At 43.8% G+C, this 18,009-nt stretch overlaps 1 protein-coding gene across 3 annotated transcripts in view; it reads right to left on the reverse strand.

The window, feature by feature from the left end:
- Positions 1-17,341, reverse strand: part of CTPS2 (CTP synthase 2) — a 111,762-nt gene extending 94,421 nt beyond the window's left edge. Inside the window, exons 1-4 of one of the 3 annotated variants that reach the window (XM_010595764.3) lie at positions 16,901-17,341; positions 12,850-13,054; positions 6,624-6,794; positions 4,502-4,602 (exon numbers count right to left, since the gene is read on the reverse strand). In XM_010595764.3, coding sequence (XP_010594066.1) covers positions 4,502-4,602; positions 6,624-6,794; positions 12,850-13,015 — 438 coding nt within the window. In that variant the 5' untranslated portion in view covers positions 13,016-13,054; positions 16,901-17,341. Of the gene's footprint in view, positions 1-4,501; positions 4,603-6,623; positions 6,795-12,849; positions 13,055-16,548; positions 16,737-16,900 lie in introns of those variants that run through there. The other 2 variants (XM_064278043.1, XM_023555189.2) reach the window with 2 other exon arrangements.
- Positions 17,342-18,009: the final 668 nt, after the last annotated feature.

Genomic DNA, 18,009 nt, shown 5'->3' on the forward strand with positions numbered 1-18,009 from the left:
GTATTTTCAATCACCTCAGATGCATGCAAAGGCTGGACAATGAATAAGGAAGACCGAAGGAAAATTGATGCCTTTGAATTACGGTGTTGGCAAAGAATATTGAATATACCATGGACTGCCAGAAGAATGACTAACTCTGTCCTGGAAGAAGTACAGCCAGAATGCTGTTTAAAAGCAAGGATGGCGAGGCTTCATCTCACGTACTTTGGACACATTATTAGGAAGGATCAGTCCCTGGAGGAGGACATCACACTTGGTAAAGTAGAGGGTCAGCGAAAAAGAGGAAGACCCTCACTGACACAGTGGCTGCAACAATGGGTTCAAACACAGCACTGATTATGAGGATGGCACAGGACCGGGCAGTAATTCATTCTGTTGTACACAAGGTCGCTATGAGTAGGAACCGTCTCAATGGCACCTAGCAACAACAATAACTACGAACAATAATCAAAAGTAAAACTTCGGCACTAAGTGGAATGATCCAGATGTTGAGGAGGAAGAAGTTACGTCAAGTCCACTCACAGAATTCATCATCTCCTCCGGCTTCAGCTACCTATTCAGTCTGAAATCTACTTGTAACCTTGCCCTCTTCCCAGCTCTGCTGAACTCTGGAGCCAAATTGTCACTGACATCTTGGATGGCTCAACAGTTACTCAAACTTAACATGTTCCAAACTGAACTCTTGGCTCCCCTGAGCCCAGGGCCTGTTTTTCTAGGTGCTTCCTCATTTCCTCCCACTAACAGATTCCAGCCAGAAGTCCAGAAATCATCCTCGATTCCCCCCTTTTCCTCTCCCAACTCAGTCCCAAACTCTTGCAAACCCCTCCACTGCTCTCTGTCTCTACTGCTACCAGCCTAGACACCCAAGCCAACATCATCTTCTGCAGGAATTATTCCAATCATTTAAAACCAGCGGACATCAAACAAACCCACCACCTGTTTTTGTAAATAAAGTTTTACTGGCACACAGCCATGCCCACTCATTTACATATTGTTTATGGCTGGATTCATGCTATGATGGCAGAGTAGAGTAGCTGTGACAAAACTAAAAATATTTCCTACCTGGCCCTTTCCAGAAAAGGTGTGCTGACCCCTGGTCTAAATGGTCTCCCAGCTTCCACTCCCTCCTGCCCTACAATCAAACCATTTGTCATATACCAGCAAAGTGACCTTCCAAGACTCAGAATATGTCTCTCCCATGCTTCTACCCCTCACTGGCTCACTGCTTCACTCAAAATCTAAACTCCCTTCCACAGCCAACAAAAGGCCCTACATACCTGGCCCTTGCACAAGTCCCTAATCTTATCTTGTGCCTCATTACCCCTGCTCTCCGTGCTTCAGCCTCACTGGCCTTTCTGTTCCTCAGATAAGTCACACTCCTCCTTTCCACCCCTTAAGCTCTCCTACCCTTCTTCTTCATATACATCTGTCTCCTCTGTCTTCCAGTGTCTCTCTCGCAGAGAGCCTCGCCCTGACCACCACATAAAGCAGCCTCAACCCCATTCTGTTGTGTGTCCTTGTTTCCTGTCTATCTACCCCACTAGGCAGCGAGCCCCACGAAGGCAGAAATGCTCCAGCCCAAGCCCAGTGCCCTACCCGCAGCACTGGGGGTTTAGGTTAATGATCAAGACAGGAGAGAAAAATCTGGAAATTCAATAATAAGCCCCAGGTGACAGGGTTCTAGTACCTGTTACGATCATTACAACGGAACCAAACTAATCAGTCTCGGCTACATTGCTGCGGAAGAAATTATTCTTTACAAAACAGCTACAATTAAGGTTACCAGGTATGGAACAGGTAGAAATACATGATCGTTTCGTAAGAGAATGACGAGCTTAATTATGAAAATCCAAGAATCACAAAACTATCACATGCAATCAGGAATCTGGGGGGAGAAGTGTAAGGGCTCACTAACCACAATCCACCAAGAATGTAATGGAAAAAATACATCTTTTTTAAGGAAAAAGGAGGACTGCACTTAAACTGAACTGTATGGGCAACATCTCTTTTCTGATGGTGGTACCCTGGGAGTTAACAGTGCATCAGAGGAGGCAAAATCTTTAAATATTATTGGCTTCTGCCCTCGCATGGCTGTCTGTGGTACTGCACCCTCCCCGCAAATTTGGAAGTTTCCATTACAGCTTCTCTGCTGGAATGTTTCTGGCTCACCATTCTGATCACTGTGCTCAGGATATTTCAGTATTATTAGGAGAACAGTCCTAAGTTAGTTCTTTCCCCCACACAACAAGAGAACTATTACCCATAAGAACATTTTAAGAAAGGTCTAACTAAACCTGAAATTGAAATTGAAGCAGCAGCAAATTACGAGCTATGCAAAATCAGTTTGCCTTTAAGGAAAGGAGTCCTGTACGCAATTAAAAAAAAGAGAGTTTATAGTCTTTTAAGCCAGGCCTGGAGTCTTTGGATGGCAAAAATAGCTCTCCAACATGGACATCTTGTCTGGCTACCCCCCACCTGTGCCTCCCCAGATTATGCATCTAAGCCTGTCGTGGAAATTCATGCTCCTTGCCTGGACTTACTTCAGAAATGGGTGTCTGACCCAATCCCGGCTGTTGAGACATGAAGAGAAGCTGGTTGAGGGATTTCTGGGGATCATCTCTTAGCTCCTAAGACAGGATTCCTGGGTAGTGCCAACGGTTAATGCGCTCGGCTGCTAACTGAAAGGTTGATAACCCAAGTCTACCCAGACATACCTCAGAAGAAAGGCCTGGTGATCTACTTCTGAGAAATCAGTCGTTGAAAACCCTGTGGAGCACAGGTCTACTGTGACACACACGGGCTCATCATGAGTCAGAATTAACTCAACAGCAACTGATTGTTTTTTGTCTTTGTTTTCGTTTTAAGCCAGGCTTAAATTTTCCAAGTTCCTGCTTAAAAGATCTATACTAATGAATAAAGCCTGTCAGTTCCACCAGGCTAAGTGGCGGTCTCACCCACATAAAACACTTTGGTCAACAGCTTTTATATACTTAAAACAAAAAATCTGCTTTGGTGGTCCTTCTTCAAAAGCTTAAAACATGGACAAACACAGCTGTTGAATACAACTTAGAACTAATCCAAAGGATCCCTGATTAGTATACAATAAGCAAATACAAACATCAGGGTTCTATGGAGAAGAAGGGGTTTTGCTGGTGACTACTTGTCACAGTTTGTTTCCATGAAATTAACAATCTAGACGATCAGCTCCTCGAGAGCATGTTTGTCCTCCTATCCCTAGCAGCTATCATTGTGGCTAGTACATATTATGTGCTGAGTTAACCTTTGTTAAGCTGGGCAAGTCAACTCAAGGACAGAATCAGGAACAAAAGGTAAAAATACTCATACACATGACCATTTGGAACTTTTCTCGTGATAAAGGTTAACAGTCTTAGACAAAGGCTATTCTTTTACCTATAAAAACTAAGAGAACAAAAAAAATTTCTGGAAAAATTATATTTTCAGGTTTAGGAAATTCGTCATGACTTTTGGGCCATGGACCCATTCTTTTTTTTTTTTAATTAATTTTTATTGTGCTTTAAGTCAAAGTTTACAAATCATGTCAGTCTCTCATACAAAAATTTATATACACCTTGCTATACACTCCTAATTGCCCTCCCCCTAATGAGACAGCACACTCCTTCCCTCCACTCTGTCTCCTTGCATTCATTCGGCCAGCTTCTGGCCCCCTCTGCCCTCTCATTTCCTCTCCAGACAGGAGATGCCAACATAGTCTCCTCTGTCTACTCCATCCAAGAAGCTCATTCTTCACCAGTATCATTTTCCATCCCATAGTCCAGTCCGATCCCAGTCCGAAGAGTTGGCTTTGAGAAAGCTTCCTGTTTTGGGCTAACAGAAGGTCTGGGGACCATGACCACCGAGATTCCTCTAGTCTCAGTCAGACCATTAAGTCTGGTCTTTTTATGAGAATTTGGGGTCTGCATTCCACTGTTCTCCTGCTCCCTCAGGGGTTCTCTGTTGTGCTCCCTGTCAGGGCAGCCATCGGTTGTGACCGGGCACCATCTAGTTCTTCTGGTCTCAGGCTGATGTAGTCTCCTGTTTATGTGGCCCTTTCTGTCTCTTGGGCTCGTAGTTACCTTGTGTCCTTGGTGTTCTTCATTCCCCTTTGATCCAGGTGGGCTGAGACCCATCGATGCATTTTAGATGGCCGCTTGCTTGCGTTTAAGACTCCAGACACCACTCTCCAAAGTGGGATGCAGAATGTTATCTTAATAGATTTTATTATGCCAATTGACTTAGATGTCCCCTGAAGCCATGTGGACAAATTCTTTTCTGGAATCTTTTAATAATAACAACATGAAACTTGCATGCTTAATGCCAGTGTTGCCCGCTGACTTGTGACCATGGGCAGGGACCATCATCCTTGCTCCCTGCTGTCACCCTGCTCCTAGCACAGTGCCTGGCACACAAGAGGCCATCAAGGCAGACCTGTCGGATGAACGGAGATCAGACACAAGCTGATAAAGAAAAGTGCCATGCTTGCCTCAATGACGCAGATCTGGGGCTCCTGCTTAGTCCCGTCCACAGGCACCATGGCTTGGTTCATCACCCACTCCTGGACGGCATCAGTAATGTGAGGGACCACTGCAGAAAGAAGCAATAGTAACAGATACACTTAGTTCCTGCTCATGAGAAAGGGATATAGAGAAGGTCTCTAGACCTCCCACGTAACCTGAAAGCCAGCTAGGGAGCTGGGCAAGCTCTAGGCTCCCTGTGGTTGTCTTCCCTCACTGAAATACACATGCACTTATGCAATACAGGTTAAGGCACTTAAATGTTATGCCATTAAAGTAGCTCCTCCCTCTTCTCTTGAAACCAACCATCACAGAGAACAAGACACAGAAAGAAATACCATCTTCAATGAAACTAGAAAACACCTATAATGCCAACTAGAACCTATAAGAGGGCCACCGAGTGTGCTGAATGCTGGACTCCATGAGGAAGACGCATGCAGAGGGCCCTGCAGACCCTAGGCAGAGCTCCCTGAGTGCTGAGCTCTACCAAGGGGGAGAATATCTGGGGGTAACCCCGCTGAGTTGGGGAAGGGTCGACTCGGCAGGGCACAGCCAAGGCCTCACGTGCAGGTCAGGAGCCCCTGGGTGATGAACAGGTCCCAGGCTTCTGAAAAGACCAAAAAGTGGCATCCCCACAGGCCCACAGGGACTTGGAACAGAGCTCCTAATGACACATGAAGTAGAAATGCCAGCACTGGGGAAACTGAGGTGAAAGGGTATCTGCCACTGGCTCCACCTTGCGCCTGCCACTCCCTGAAGGCAGAAGAAAGTCATCTCCCTCAAGTGAATTTGGAATGGCCTGGCCTAGCCTCTTTCCAAGAGAGTGGGGTCTGCTGGGCTGGCCTCCACCTGGGAAGCCCAGGGCCAGGGGTCAGGGTCCAGGTCTGGGGGCTTACCCTCTCCCCTACGTTGGGATGTGGCAGGTGTGAGGCAGCAACTCTCCCTCCACTGGGTTTTCCCAAGACTTAGGGGGAAACTATTAGAAAGCACAGTTAATGGCAGATCTCAGCCACTCTGTCCAAGTCTCAACTGTGACATAGCTGATCTTCTAATCTCTGTCTGACCCCTATGTCTACTTCTCAGCTGGTTCCAACTCAAAAGTGATTTAAAGGGCATGGGGAAATTATCACTTTCACTCCACCAACCTACTATTGTGAGGATGGCACACGACGAGGCAATGTCTCGTTCTGTTATATGTAGGGTCGCCATGAGTCAGAGCCGACTCGACGACACCTAACAACAACCCCATCATATAGAAACATATGAATACAAGACTTTAGCAGGTGCCAGGAGGATTTCTTCTAAGACAAAAGAAAATCATACCACCCAGGGAAAGGATAAGGGGGCAATGCAGGAGACCTGGGTTTGATTCCTGGCCAATGCACATCATACATGGCCACCCCCTGTCTGTCAGTGGAGGTTTGCATGTTGCTAGTTTCAGTGGAGCTTCCAGACTAAGACAGACTAGGAAGAAAGGCCAGGCAAGCTACTTCCAAAAATTAGCCAATGAAAACCCTTTGGATCGCTATGGTCCAATCACATTGTGCGTGGGGTCACCATGAGTCAGGGACCAACTCAATGGCAGCTAACAACAAAAGAGAAAGGGTTGGGGAAAAGTAACACGAATCAGCCAACGACGCTGCGCTGCCTGCCTCTCCCTCCCCAACGCAGTCCTTGACAGAGGATTAATAACCACTTAGGCAAAGATGCAAAAACGAGGAAAAGAAAGGAGATATTGAACAAAAGGCAGGCAAAAAGTAAAACAACAACTTGCACCCCAAACAGGTAAAAATTAAAAAAAAAAAATTTCTCCATGGGTATTCTAAAATAAAAGCTAAAAAACAACAGTGACCAAAAAAGGACAGATCTATGGACAAGGGGGAAAAAAAGACATTAGGAAACGAGAGAAAAGACCCGGATGAAAATATAATCAGGACCGCAGAGGAGCCTGACATTTTTGAGGAAAAGGAAAAGAACGCAGTGGCTTAAGAAGTATTAGAACTTTGAAGCGCAGGGATTAGGTCATTTTCCCATCTGTTTTGGGCAGGGTGTGAGTACTTGGCCCCTAGAGCATTACGCGGAATGGAATACCTTGTACTGTTTTCCCCAGGTAATCGCCACGCCTCTCTTTATTGATCACATGATGATATATCTTCCCAGTCGTGATGTTGTTGTCTCTATAAAGATTAATATCCAAGAACCTTTCATAATTTCCCAGGTCTAAGTCAACTTCTCCGCCATCATTTAAGACAAACACTTCACCTAGAATAAAAAAAAAAAAAAGGCAGTGTAAAATGAGAGGTTACCAGGGGCTGGGAGAAGGGGAGGACGGGAAATTATTGCTTAAGAGGCACTGCGTTTCTGTTTGGGGCAATGAAAAAGTTTCAGACGTGGATAGTGGTAAGAGCTGCACAACATGGTAACTGTAATTAATGCCACTGAACTGTACACTCTAAAATGGTTAAAATGGCAAATTTTGTGCTACATATATATATTTACTACAGTAAAAAAAATTTTTAAGGCAATGTAAAAATTAGCTTTTAATAGCTTATTGTTCAAAGATGGGCACATTTTATTGAAGAGCTCGTTGTTGTTGTTGGGTATCATCAAATTGATTCCGACTCATAGCAGCCCTATATAAGACAGCATAGAACTGCCCCATAGGGTTTCCTAGGCTGAAATCTTTATGGGAGCAGATCAACACGTCTTTTCTCCAGTAGAGCAGCTGGTGGATTTGAACCACCAGCCTTTCAGTTAGCAGACAAGCACTTAACCATTGCACCATCAGGGTTCCTTAAAGAGCTGGTAAAAGACATATTTATAATGCATATTCTATCACCACCTCCTTATTTCGATGGAGAACTCTAGCAATTCTATCCATGAAAATACACTGAAAACATTCTGGTATCCTATGATGGTATCTTTTAAATGCTTACTGAAATTCTGTCTTCAGGATTTGGCTTTCCCAAACTCATTATATACCACATGAAAAAAAAAAGGCTTTAAAACAGTGATTTACTTCAAAACATCAGTATCCTGAACTCAGAAATTGGTATAAGAAAGTTTTAATTGATTCCCATCTTGGTTGAAGAAACAACTGAACAGACAGTAGATGAAAAAGCAGGGCTACAGCCAGCCCACGGAGCAACTTTGTACAAATGAGACAAAAAAGTCAGTGTGTCAACAGAGAACCCCTGAGGGAGCAGGAGAACAGTGGGATGCAGACCCTAAATTCTCATAAAAAGACCAGACTTAATGGCCTGACTGAGACTAGAAGAATCCCGGCGGTCATGGTCCCCAAACCTTCTGTTGGCACAGGACAGGAACCATTCCCGAAGACAACTCATCAGACATGGAAGGGACTGGACAATGGGCTGGAGAGAGATGCTGATGAAGAGTGAGCTACTTGTATCAGGTGGACGCTTGAGACTGTGTTTGCATCTCCTGTCTGGAGGGGAGATGGGAGGGTAGAGGGGGTTAGAAACTGGCAAAACGGTCATGAAAGGAGAAACTGGAAGGAAGGAGTGGGCTGACTCATTAGGGGGAGAGTAAATGGGAGTATATAGTAAGGTGTATATAGGCTTATGTGTGACAGACTGACTTGATTTGTAAACTTTCACTTAAAGCACAATAAAAATTATTTTAAAAAAAAGTCAGTGTGTGCAATGAGGAATCTACACAACTGGACTGTAAAAAGGGATATAGTTGTAGACTTAGCTGTACCAGGAGCATCCACGTTAACCATTGGGAAAGTTTCTGAATCTCTATTAAACCAACCACTTGAGGGCATTGATGGGGAGTCATATGTTCTAAAACTCCTTGTAAGTCCTCATTTACATCTCTTTTATAATGTATATAGGAGCCCTGGAAACCCTGGTGGTGTAGTGGTTAAGTGCTATGGCTGCTAACCGAAGGGTCGGCAGTTCGAATCTGCCAGGTGCTCCTTGGAAACTCTACGGAGCGGTTGTACTCTGTCCTATAGGGTCGCTATGAGTTGGGATCGACTCGACGGCAGTGGGTTTGGTTTTTGGATAGGAGCCCTGGTGACACAGTGGTTAAGAGCTCCACTGCTAACCGAAAGGTCTGTGGTTCAAACCTACCAGAAAGATGTAGCAGTCTGCTTCCATAAAGATTACAGCCTTGGAAACCCTATGGGGCAGTTCTACTCTGTCCTGTAGGGTCACTAGGAGTCGGCATCTACTCCATGGCAATGCGTTTGGTTTTTCAATAGGTATAACGAATATGGAACCCACCCGGGGTTACCTGGGATGACAGGCTTGGTGATCTGCTTCGGAAAGGTCACAGCCTTGAAAACCCTATGGTGCAGTTCTATTCTGCACATATGGGGTCGCCATGAGTCAGAACCAACCTGACAGCAACTGGTTTGGTTTTATTTTTTATAACATATATAAGCATGATCTGGGATATCTTGAACCTTAAGGACAGAAAAGCAAATTGACAAAAGTACAATATTTTTGTATTTTTCAAATTCCATTTCCAGTTCAAATTCTACTTTTTCATGTTAATCAGGAATTTCTGATCCATACAAAGGTCTTTTTACCTTGCTCATCTTAACTTCTGACACTTTTTTTTTCTGGAAGCAGCCGCTGCAATTTCTTAAGTTAATTCAGGCCAAATTTATTTGGCAGTACTCTAAGTACATGGCAAAGAATCTCAGAATTTTTAATTTCCAAACTTTGAAAGTATATATGCATTAAGTTCCTAGAATAGAAGGATAAACTGTAGATATCAAGTCTTCAAAAAGCAATTATTTAGACTTCATATAATTAAAATAAAAATCCAACAGTTTTTTTTTTTTTTTTTAACATGACAATGATCGTAAAGTTACTTCGGAAGAAAAACAGGTGAGAAAGACCTGGTGATCTGCTCCTGTAAAGATTACAGCCTAGAAAACCCTACAGGGCAGTTCTACTCTGTCACATGGGGTCACTATGAAAATCAACTGGACTGCACCTAACAACAACAATGTAGACTATGGACTTTAGTTAATAATGTATCGCTGCTGGTTTAGCAATTTTAACAAATGTACCACAGGGAATACAAGATGTTAATAATAGGAGAAATTGTGTGCAGGGGGAGAGGGGATATGGAAACTCTCTGAGCATTCTGCACAATCTTTCTGTACCTCTAAAACGGCTATAAGAAACACAGTCTATTAAAAAATAAATAGATAATAACAAGTAAAAACAAACGCCCTCATAAAGAATAACAATGAGTACAGGAATATTGATACATATTTTTTTAATGGGCCTTCTTATGCACCGTTAATGAGGATAGAAATTGGTACAGACCCACAATCCTTATCAGAGAGACTAAAGGGGTCCACCAGCCCTGGGGCAGGGACTGGAAGGTAGGAGGGAACAGGACAGTTGGTGATAGGGAGCCCAGGGTTGAGAGGGGAGAGTGTTGACATGTCATTAACCAGTGTCATACAACAATGTGTGTAGTAACTGATGAGAAACTAATTTGTTCTGTAAACCTTCATTTAAAGTACAATAAAAATATATACATATCTCCAGGTGGAATAAAAATGACAAATAGCCATGAATATATAAAGAATTCTCAATTTTCAGACCTTGTGAGAAAAAAAAAACTATAAATAGCCACAAACTTATAAAAAATTTTTCAGTTTTCAAAATGGTTTGGATTTCAGAGTTGTAGATAAGGGATCATGCAGCTAAAAACCTTTGGCATTACGTGTTACATATCAAAAGCCTTAAAAATATACATGTTCCCCAACTCAGAAATTCTGCACCTAGGAATTTACGTTTAAAAAAATAAATCTTAAAGCTTTCTGTCACAGTGTTGTTTATAATATCAATAAATTGGAAATTACTTGCTAGTGTTATACAGGTTCTGTACAGTCCTTAAACGTATAAAATACATAAATAAGCCCACAGCATATCATTATTTTTAAAAATTAGATTACAAAACAGTGTAACTATAAGATTCCATTCATTTAAAGTTCAAAACCAAGCACAGTTAATCTATGATGCTAGAAGACAGGACAGTGGTTACCCTCGGGGTCTGTGGTTAGGGAGACCAGAAGGGACACCAGGGGGACTTCTGGGATGCATGTAAAGCTCTGTTTCTTCATCTGGGGGCTGGTTACACAGTATGTTCACGTAGTGAAAACCCACTGAGCTATATACTTATGATTTATGTACTTTCCTGCTTGTATGTAAAAAGTTTTTAAAAAAACAGTATGTAAGGGCTAGTGCCATTTTTAAACAATAATTAGTATATACATTAAAATATCAGCATGAATAATAGTTATTCCAGACAGTGTAAAACGGATGATTTTTGCTTTCCTCACGTCACTCTGTATTGTCTGAATTTGCTCTTAACAATGAGAAATATATTACCTTTATAATAAAATAAAAGATAACCCAGAAGAACAAAGTGGGAGAACTCACACGTCCTGACTTCAAAACATACCATAAAGCTGTCGTTGTTGTTGCTCTTGTTGTTAGGCGCCGTCTACTTGGTTCTGACCCATAGCAACCCTTCGTACAGCAGAATGAAACACTACCCAGTCCTGAGCCATCCTCACAATCATTGCTATGTTTGAGCCCATCGTTGCAACTACTGTGTCAATTCATTTCAATGAGGGGCTTCCTCTTTTGCGCTGACCCTTTATTTTACCAAGTATAATGTCCTTCTCCAGAGACTGGTTCCTCCTGATAACGTGTCCAAAATACGGAAGACGAAGTCTTGCCACCCTAAGCTATAGTAATCAAGACAGCCTGATAGTGGTATAATGACAGACATATAGACCAATGGGATAGAATTGAGCGTCCAGAAATAAATCCATACATCTATGGTCTTGGGTTATGGTCAACTGATTTTCGACAAGAGTGCTAAGTCCATTCCATAAAGAAAGAATAGTCTCTTTAATAAATGTTGCCAGGACAACTGGATTTCTACATGCAGAAGAATGAAGCTGGGCCTGTGCCTCACACCACATACAAAAACTAATTCAAAATGGATCAAGGACCTAAATGTACGAATTTAAACCATGAAACTCTTAGAAGAAAACATAGGGGGGATGCTTTGGGACCTAATTTTCAAAAACGAATTCTTAGTATGACACCGAAAGCAAGAGCAACAAAAGATAAAATAAATTGAACTTCATCTAAATGAGAAACTTTTGTGCGTCAAAGGACTTTAGTAAAAACAAAGTGAAGAGACAGCCTACAGAATGGGAGAAAATTTAGGGGAACCATACAGCAGATAAGGATTTAATATCTAGAATATATAAAGAGCTTCTAAAACTCAACAACAAAAAGAGAAACCAATTTAAGAAAATGGGCAAACTACTTGAAAAGCCATCTCACCAAAAAGGATATACAAATGGCCAACAAGTATAGGAAAAAACGGTCAATGTCATTAGTCATTAGGGAAATGCAAATCAAAACCACAATGAAAAACCACTTCATCCTACTACGATGGCTGTGATAAACAAAAAAAACTGGAAAATAACAGGTGTTCGCGTGGCTGTTGAGAAATTAGAACCTTCATTCATTGCTGGTGGGAATGTAGAATGGTACATATCCCCAAAGAAGTGAAAGCAGGAACATAAACAGCTGTACACCAATGTTCATTGCAACACTGTTCACAATAGTCAAAAGGTGGAAACAACCTAAATGTCCATCGACAGACAAATGAATAAACAAAGTGTGGCACATACATATAATGGCATACTGCTCAGCCATAAAGAGGAATGAAGTCCTAACACATGCTACAATATGGATGGACCCTGAAAACATGCTCAATGAAATAAAATCAGTCACCAAAGGACTAATATTGTATGATCCCACTTACATGAAATATCTAGAAAAGACAAATGTTTAGAATAGGCAAAGTTCAGTAGTGGTTATCAGGGGCAGAGGGAAGGGCTTCCGTTAAGGGTGACAGAAAAACTTGGAAATGGATAGTGGTGATGGCTGTACAATGTGATCATAATCAATGTCACTGAATTGAACACAGAAAAAATGTTTAAATGACAAATGTTTTGTTATATATATTTTTACCACAATAGAAAGAATGTTTTTAAAGATAATCCACACTCAAAAGGTACAACAAAGATTACACTCTCACACAGTTTTCCAAAAAATTTGACTAATTTGGACGGTCATCAGCAATGTGATCAATGACCATAAGAACATTCACATGTTTATAACATATAGGGTAATCCTTCAGGAACTCTATCCTAAAGGAATTACCCAAGATGCAAAAAAGAACAACAATTTAACCTAGTATTTTATAAGGGGGTAAAAGTGACTCTCTTTCATACCGTGTTCATATGGTGAAAAAGTGCCGGCATCGATGTTAATATAGGGGTCGATTTTGATGGCAGTAACTCGGAGTCCACACGACTTTAGAATTGTCCCAATGCTGCTAGCAATGATCCCTTTCCCAATGCCTGAGATGACCCCACCAGTAACCAGGATGTACTTCATTGGCAGAGGAGTGGCTGGGTGCCAGCACCCTGATATAATCTGAAAGGCAAGAAAGTTCAAAGTCAAGGAAGCGCACCATTTTCTCAAGCCAGTATAACAGAGAAGTCATTAAACCAGAATTTCTAAAGCACGTGCCATTTTTTCTCTCTAAACGAAATACTTGAAACTTTTGAGACAATCTCTTCTAGGCTTTTAATTTTTGTTGATAGGTAGAAGGAAATCCTTTCTGAAAGCAAAGTGGTTGGCTGTTTCGCCCTAATTTTCCACTTGCTGCAAGGTTGTCATGCAACAAAATGCCATCATGAGAAACCACATTTCTCTGGGATTTGGAGGCACAATACAATGTTTAAAAGGTTCGGGCTCCGAAGACAGAGAGATCTGTATAAGCTCTACCTGGGCAAGTTACTTATCCTCTCTAAGCTGGTTTCTTTATCTGTCAAATGGAATAAAAATACCAATCTCACATGTGGTTATGAGGATTCAGTGAGCTGAGATGTGGATCCGGGGTCAGCAAACAGGCCACATCGGGCTCACTATATGTTTTTGTACGGTCCCCAAGCTAAGAATTTTTTTACATTTTTAAGTGACTGAATACATATATATACACACACGTATATGTGCATATGTAAATACTATTTCCTGGCATATGGAATTCCAATTCAGTATCCATAAATCAGGTTTTATTAGCACACAGCCACACCCTTCAAGTCCGTATGGCTATTTACACGCTACAACAGCAAAATAGCTGCAACAGAGAACATCTGGCCAGCAAGGCCTTGTTTACTATCTGGCCCTTTACAGAAAATATTAACCCATGGTATAGAGGGTGGTATACAGCAAAGCCTTAATAAAAATTAGCTACTAACATCACTATTCCTAGGTATGACCCTGGGCAAATTCTTCAGCTTTTCTAAACCTTCATTTTCTAGTGGTTAAGTGCTACGGCTGCTAACCAAAGCATGGCGGTTTGCAGCCACCAGGAGCTCCTTGGAAACTCTATGGGGCAGTTCTACTCTGTCCTGTAGGGTCACTATGAGTCGGAATCGATTCAATGGCAACAGGTTTTTATCAAGCACATGGAAACCCTAGTGACATAGTGGTAATAATAGTACTTACCTCAGAGACTTATTTGGGGATTTACAAAGCATGCATAAGGGATAAATAAAGGTAGCTGTTACCATTTCTCAGCGCCACCTACTCACTTATTTGATCAGCTCTCAAGTGTTTATCGAACATCTCTTAGTGCTTGAGGAAACCCTGGTGGTGTAGTGGTTAAGTGCTACGGCTGCTAACCAAAAGGTCAGCAGTTCGAATCCACCAGGCACTCCTCGGAAACTCTACAGGGCAGTTCTACCCTGTCCTACAGGGCTGCTATGAATCAGAATTGACTCGACAGCAACGGGTTTTTTTTTATTAGTGCTTTTTTTTTTTTTAGTGCTTGAAGGTCCCTAGGTCGTGCAAACGGTTTGCTCTCAGCTACTAACCAAAAGTTGGTGGTTCGAACCCACTCAGTGGAACCATGGAAGAAAGGCCTGTAAATTTGTTTCCATAAAGATTAAAATACACGCAAAAAAAGCCATGTTGCCGTCGAGTCGATTCCGACTCACAGAGACTCTATAGAACAGAGTAGAACTGCCCTATAGAGTTTCCAGGGAGCACCTGGTGGATTCGAACTGCTGACCTTTATTGGTTAGCAGCTGTAGAACTTAACCACTGCACCACCAGGGTTTCCTCCATAAAGATTACAACCAAGAAACCCCTGTGGAGCAGTTTTACTCTGTAACAAATGGGGTCACCACGAGTCAAAATCAATTGGATGGCAATGGGTTTGTTGTTTTTATTTTATTAGTGCTTGACTTGTTCCCAGTTCCTGGGGCTATAGGAGTAAACAAAAAAGACAACATCTCTGTCTTCTCAGATTTCACATTTCCCACGGGATTAAAGGGAAAATAACTGTTTCTCTAATTTTACCTTATTCTAAAACCTATGCTACGTGAAAAAAGCATGATATAAAATTGAACACAATATTATCTCAACTAAGTTTAATTATGACTGGTCAAAAGTACACCAAAATGTTCATTTTTAATATATTTAGGCATTTGGGTTGTAGGCAATTACTAGTTTTCTGTTTTTCACACACACAGGGTGCCTTTTTAAGCACTTGCGATATTTTAGAAAGTCCTTGAAAATGTAACTTATCGCCCAGCTATAGCTAGTCCTTTCTACCTCTTTTAAGTAAACAAGTAAGTGAAACAAAGTTTAAAACCTGCAGAAGTCAGGCTCTGTTTTAGATCACTTCCTTGCGATGGGAATAGCTTCCCTTGTGAAGATTCAACTTTTTCATTTACTGTAATAACAGGAAGCAGAGCCAAATGTTTCTAAAATAGGAGCGTAGCGCTGCGCTGTCCAACAAAAATATGTGAGCCACGTGTCTCATTTTAAATCTTCTAGTAGCCACATGAAAAATTGAAAACAGCTGAAGTGAATTTTAATGTTATTACTTAACCCAGTACATTCCAAATATTATCATTTTAACGAGTATTCAACATAAAATTTCATTTATGAGATATTTAACATTCTTTTTCTGTACTAAGTCTTCCGAAATTAGCTGCGTATGCTCATAGCACATCTCAGCGCAGACAAGCCACGTTTCCAGCGCTCAGTGGCCGCACGTGGCGGTGCTACCATATTGGGCTTCGCAGACCCAGAGCACACACCAAACACCAGAAGACTCCTTCTCAGTGATGGCCACTTAAAAATTACTTTTAGTCAAACAGAAAAGAGTATCTACTGAATGATCCCATTTTTATTAAGTTCTAGAACAGGCAAAACTAAGTAAGCTATGACAGAAATCAGAACTGTGGGCGGGGATTGACTGGAAAGGGGCGCGAAGGAAAGTGGGTGATGGAAACATTCTATGTCTCCTTTCGGGGAGTGATTGTAACGGCTGTATAATTTGTCAAGTCTCACTGATCTGCACACTTAAAACTGGTGCATTTTACTGTATATAAATTAAACATCGGTTTTAAAAAAAAAAGATGCCAAAAAAAGCTATTTGGTGGCACTAGCGCAGTTCAGCGCCGTGCTCCACAGCCAGCTATTAAGGGGGAAAGCCAGGGTTGTTGCTGCAAGTGCGCCCGGCTGGGGGAAGGGGATGGCCCTCGGCGCGGGGCCCCACTTCCGCGAGCGTGGTCCCGGGGCGCTCAGGCCCCGAGTGCGGGGAGGAAGGGAGGGATCGGGGCGCCGCGGCGCGGAGAGGGAGTTGGGCAACGCCCGGCGCCGGACGCCCACGGGCGGGCTCCGACGGGCGCGGGCAGGGCGGTGCCCCGGCTCCCTGCGCCGGCCCACTCCCGGGACACGCCGGCTCTGGGCCGAGCGCGGACTCTGCGCAGGGGCAAGCGCCGCCGCCATCGGGGCGGGGGACAAAGGCGCCACGGCGCGCCGGGGCTGGGGGCACAGGGCCGGCCGAGGGGCACGGGCGCGGAGGCTCTGGGGGTCCCGGAGGCGCGGGGGAGACCCGGGCGGGAAGTTACCTGCGCGGTGGTGGCGGCGCCGGGCTGGGTGGCCGGTGGCGACGGCAGGCTCCGCCCCGCGGCCTGCCTGGCACTCACCTGTGGGACCGGGCGATGAAGGCGGCCGCCGCTAGGGGTGTCCGGAGTCCCCACCGGTCCTCCCGCCGCCCACGCGGGCCTCTCCCCTTGTGCCCTGCAGCCCGCCCGGCTGATTCTGGCCGGGGAGCCTGGGGCTGACACCCGAGTCTGGGCAACGGCCAACACCAAGCGCTAAAAGTGCCTCCTCCGGCACCGCCAGCCCCCGCCCACCGCCCGGGGCGCCCGCGGCCCCAGGCCTCGCTCTTCCCGACCCGCTCCCCCAGCCGCAGCTCACTTGGCACTGGCACTCCCGACGCGCGGTTAACTTCACGGTCCCCGGCGAGCCCCGGCCCCTTCTGCGGCCAAGCCCCCAGCCTGGGTCCTCCCGTCCAGCTCTCACTATTGTGAAGAGCTGCGCTCTGTCACAAACGTTTGCTGATCCCTGACTATGCGCCAGAAACTGCAGGAGCGCTCAGGAGAGGGCGAAAGAAAACGGAATTCTGCCTTTGAGGGGCTCGCCGTCTGGCGGGAGAGCTACAAAAGGACTGGAATCAGTGAAGTTTCATAGAAGGAGAAGTTGCTGGAGGGCGGGGGGAGAAGTCAGAGAACAATCAGAGCTTCAGAGTAACTTAAGAGGATTTGGTGGTTGGCTGGTGTTGAGAAAGGACACCAGAGGTTATTAAGGAGAAAGGAAGAGCTTACAAAGCACCAGGAGAAAGACTCTAACAGTGTCTGAGCATTTGCTAGGTAACAGCTCCCTTAAACAGGCTTTCTCATTTGCATTGTTACCTCCTTTTACAAGTAGGGACCAAAAACAGAAACCGTTGCAATCACAGAGTGACCCCATGCGTGTCAGAGTAGAACTGTGCTCCACAGAGTTTTCAATGGCTGTGACTTTTCAGAAGTAGACCGCCAGGCCTTTCTTCGGAGGTGTCTGGGTGGACTTGAACCCTTATGCCACCCAGCGGCTTACAAATAAGGGCATTTGGTTTCAAAGACCCTAAGTTACTGCCTTTAAAAGGGGTCTCTCCTTGCAAAGTCTTGCTGTTAGTGCTAACCCCCTCCTACCTTAGGAAAACAAAGTGCATATTCTAGGAACTATATTCAGGGGCCTAAGGGTCTTTTTTTTTAAGGGTCTGGTTTTCTTTGGAGTGGTCCAAGTAGAAGATGAGGAGGAGGCACAGATGCACAGTGCTATCTTTACCAAATCAGGGAGTACCAGAGGAACAAATCAGATTGAACCAAGGAGGAGAACTCCTTCAGCTATGGGCCTAACTAAGGGATCTAGGAGCCAGCAGGGTAAGAGGTCTTACTAGACTTCTGGGCGTATGGGTTTAGGGATCAGGAAAAGGACCTAGAGATATAGGTAGTGAAAGCCACCAGTGTTGAACTTATGTAAGGAAA

This window comes from Loxodonta africana, chromosome X (genome assembly GCF_030014295.1).
Source record: "Loxodonta africana isolate mLoxAfr1 chromosome X, mLoxAfr1.hap2, whole genome shotgun sequence".
NCBI classification, from domain to species: domain Eukaryota; kingdom Metazoa; phylum Chordata; class Mammalia; order Proboscidea; family Elephantidae; genus Loxodonta; species Loxodonta africana.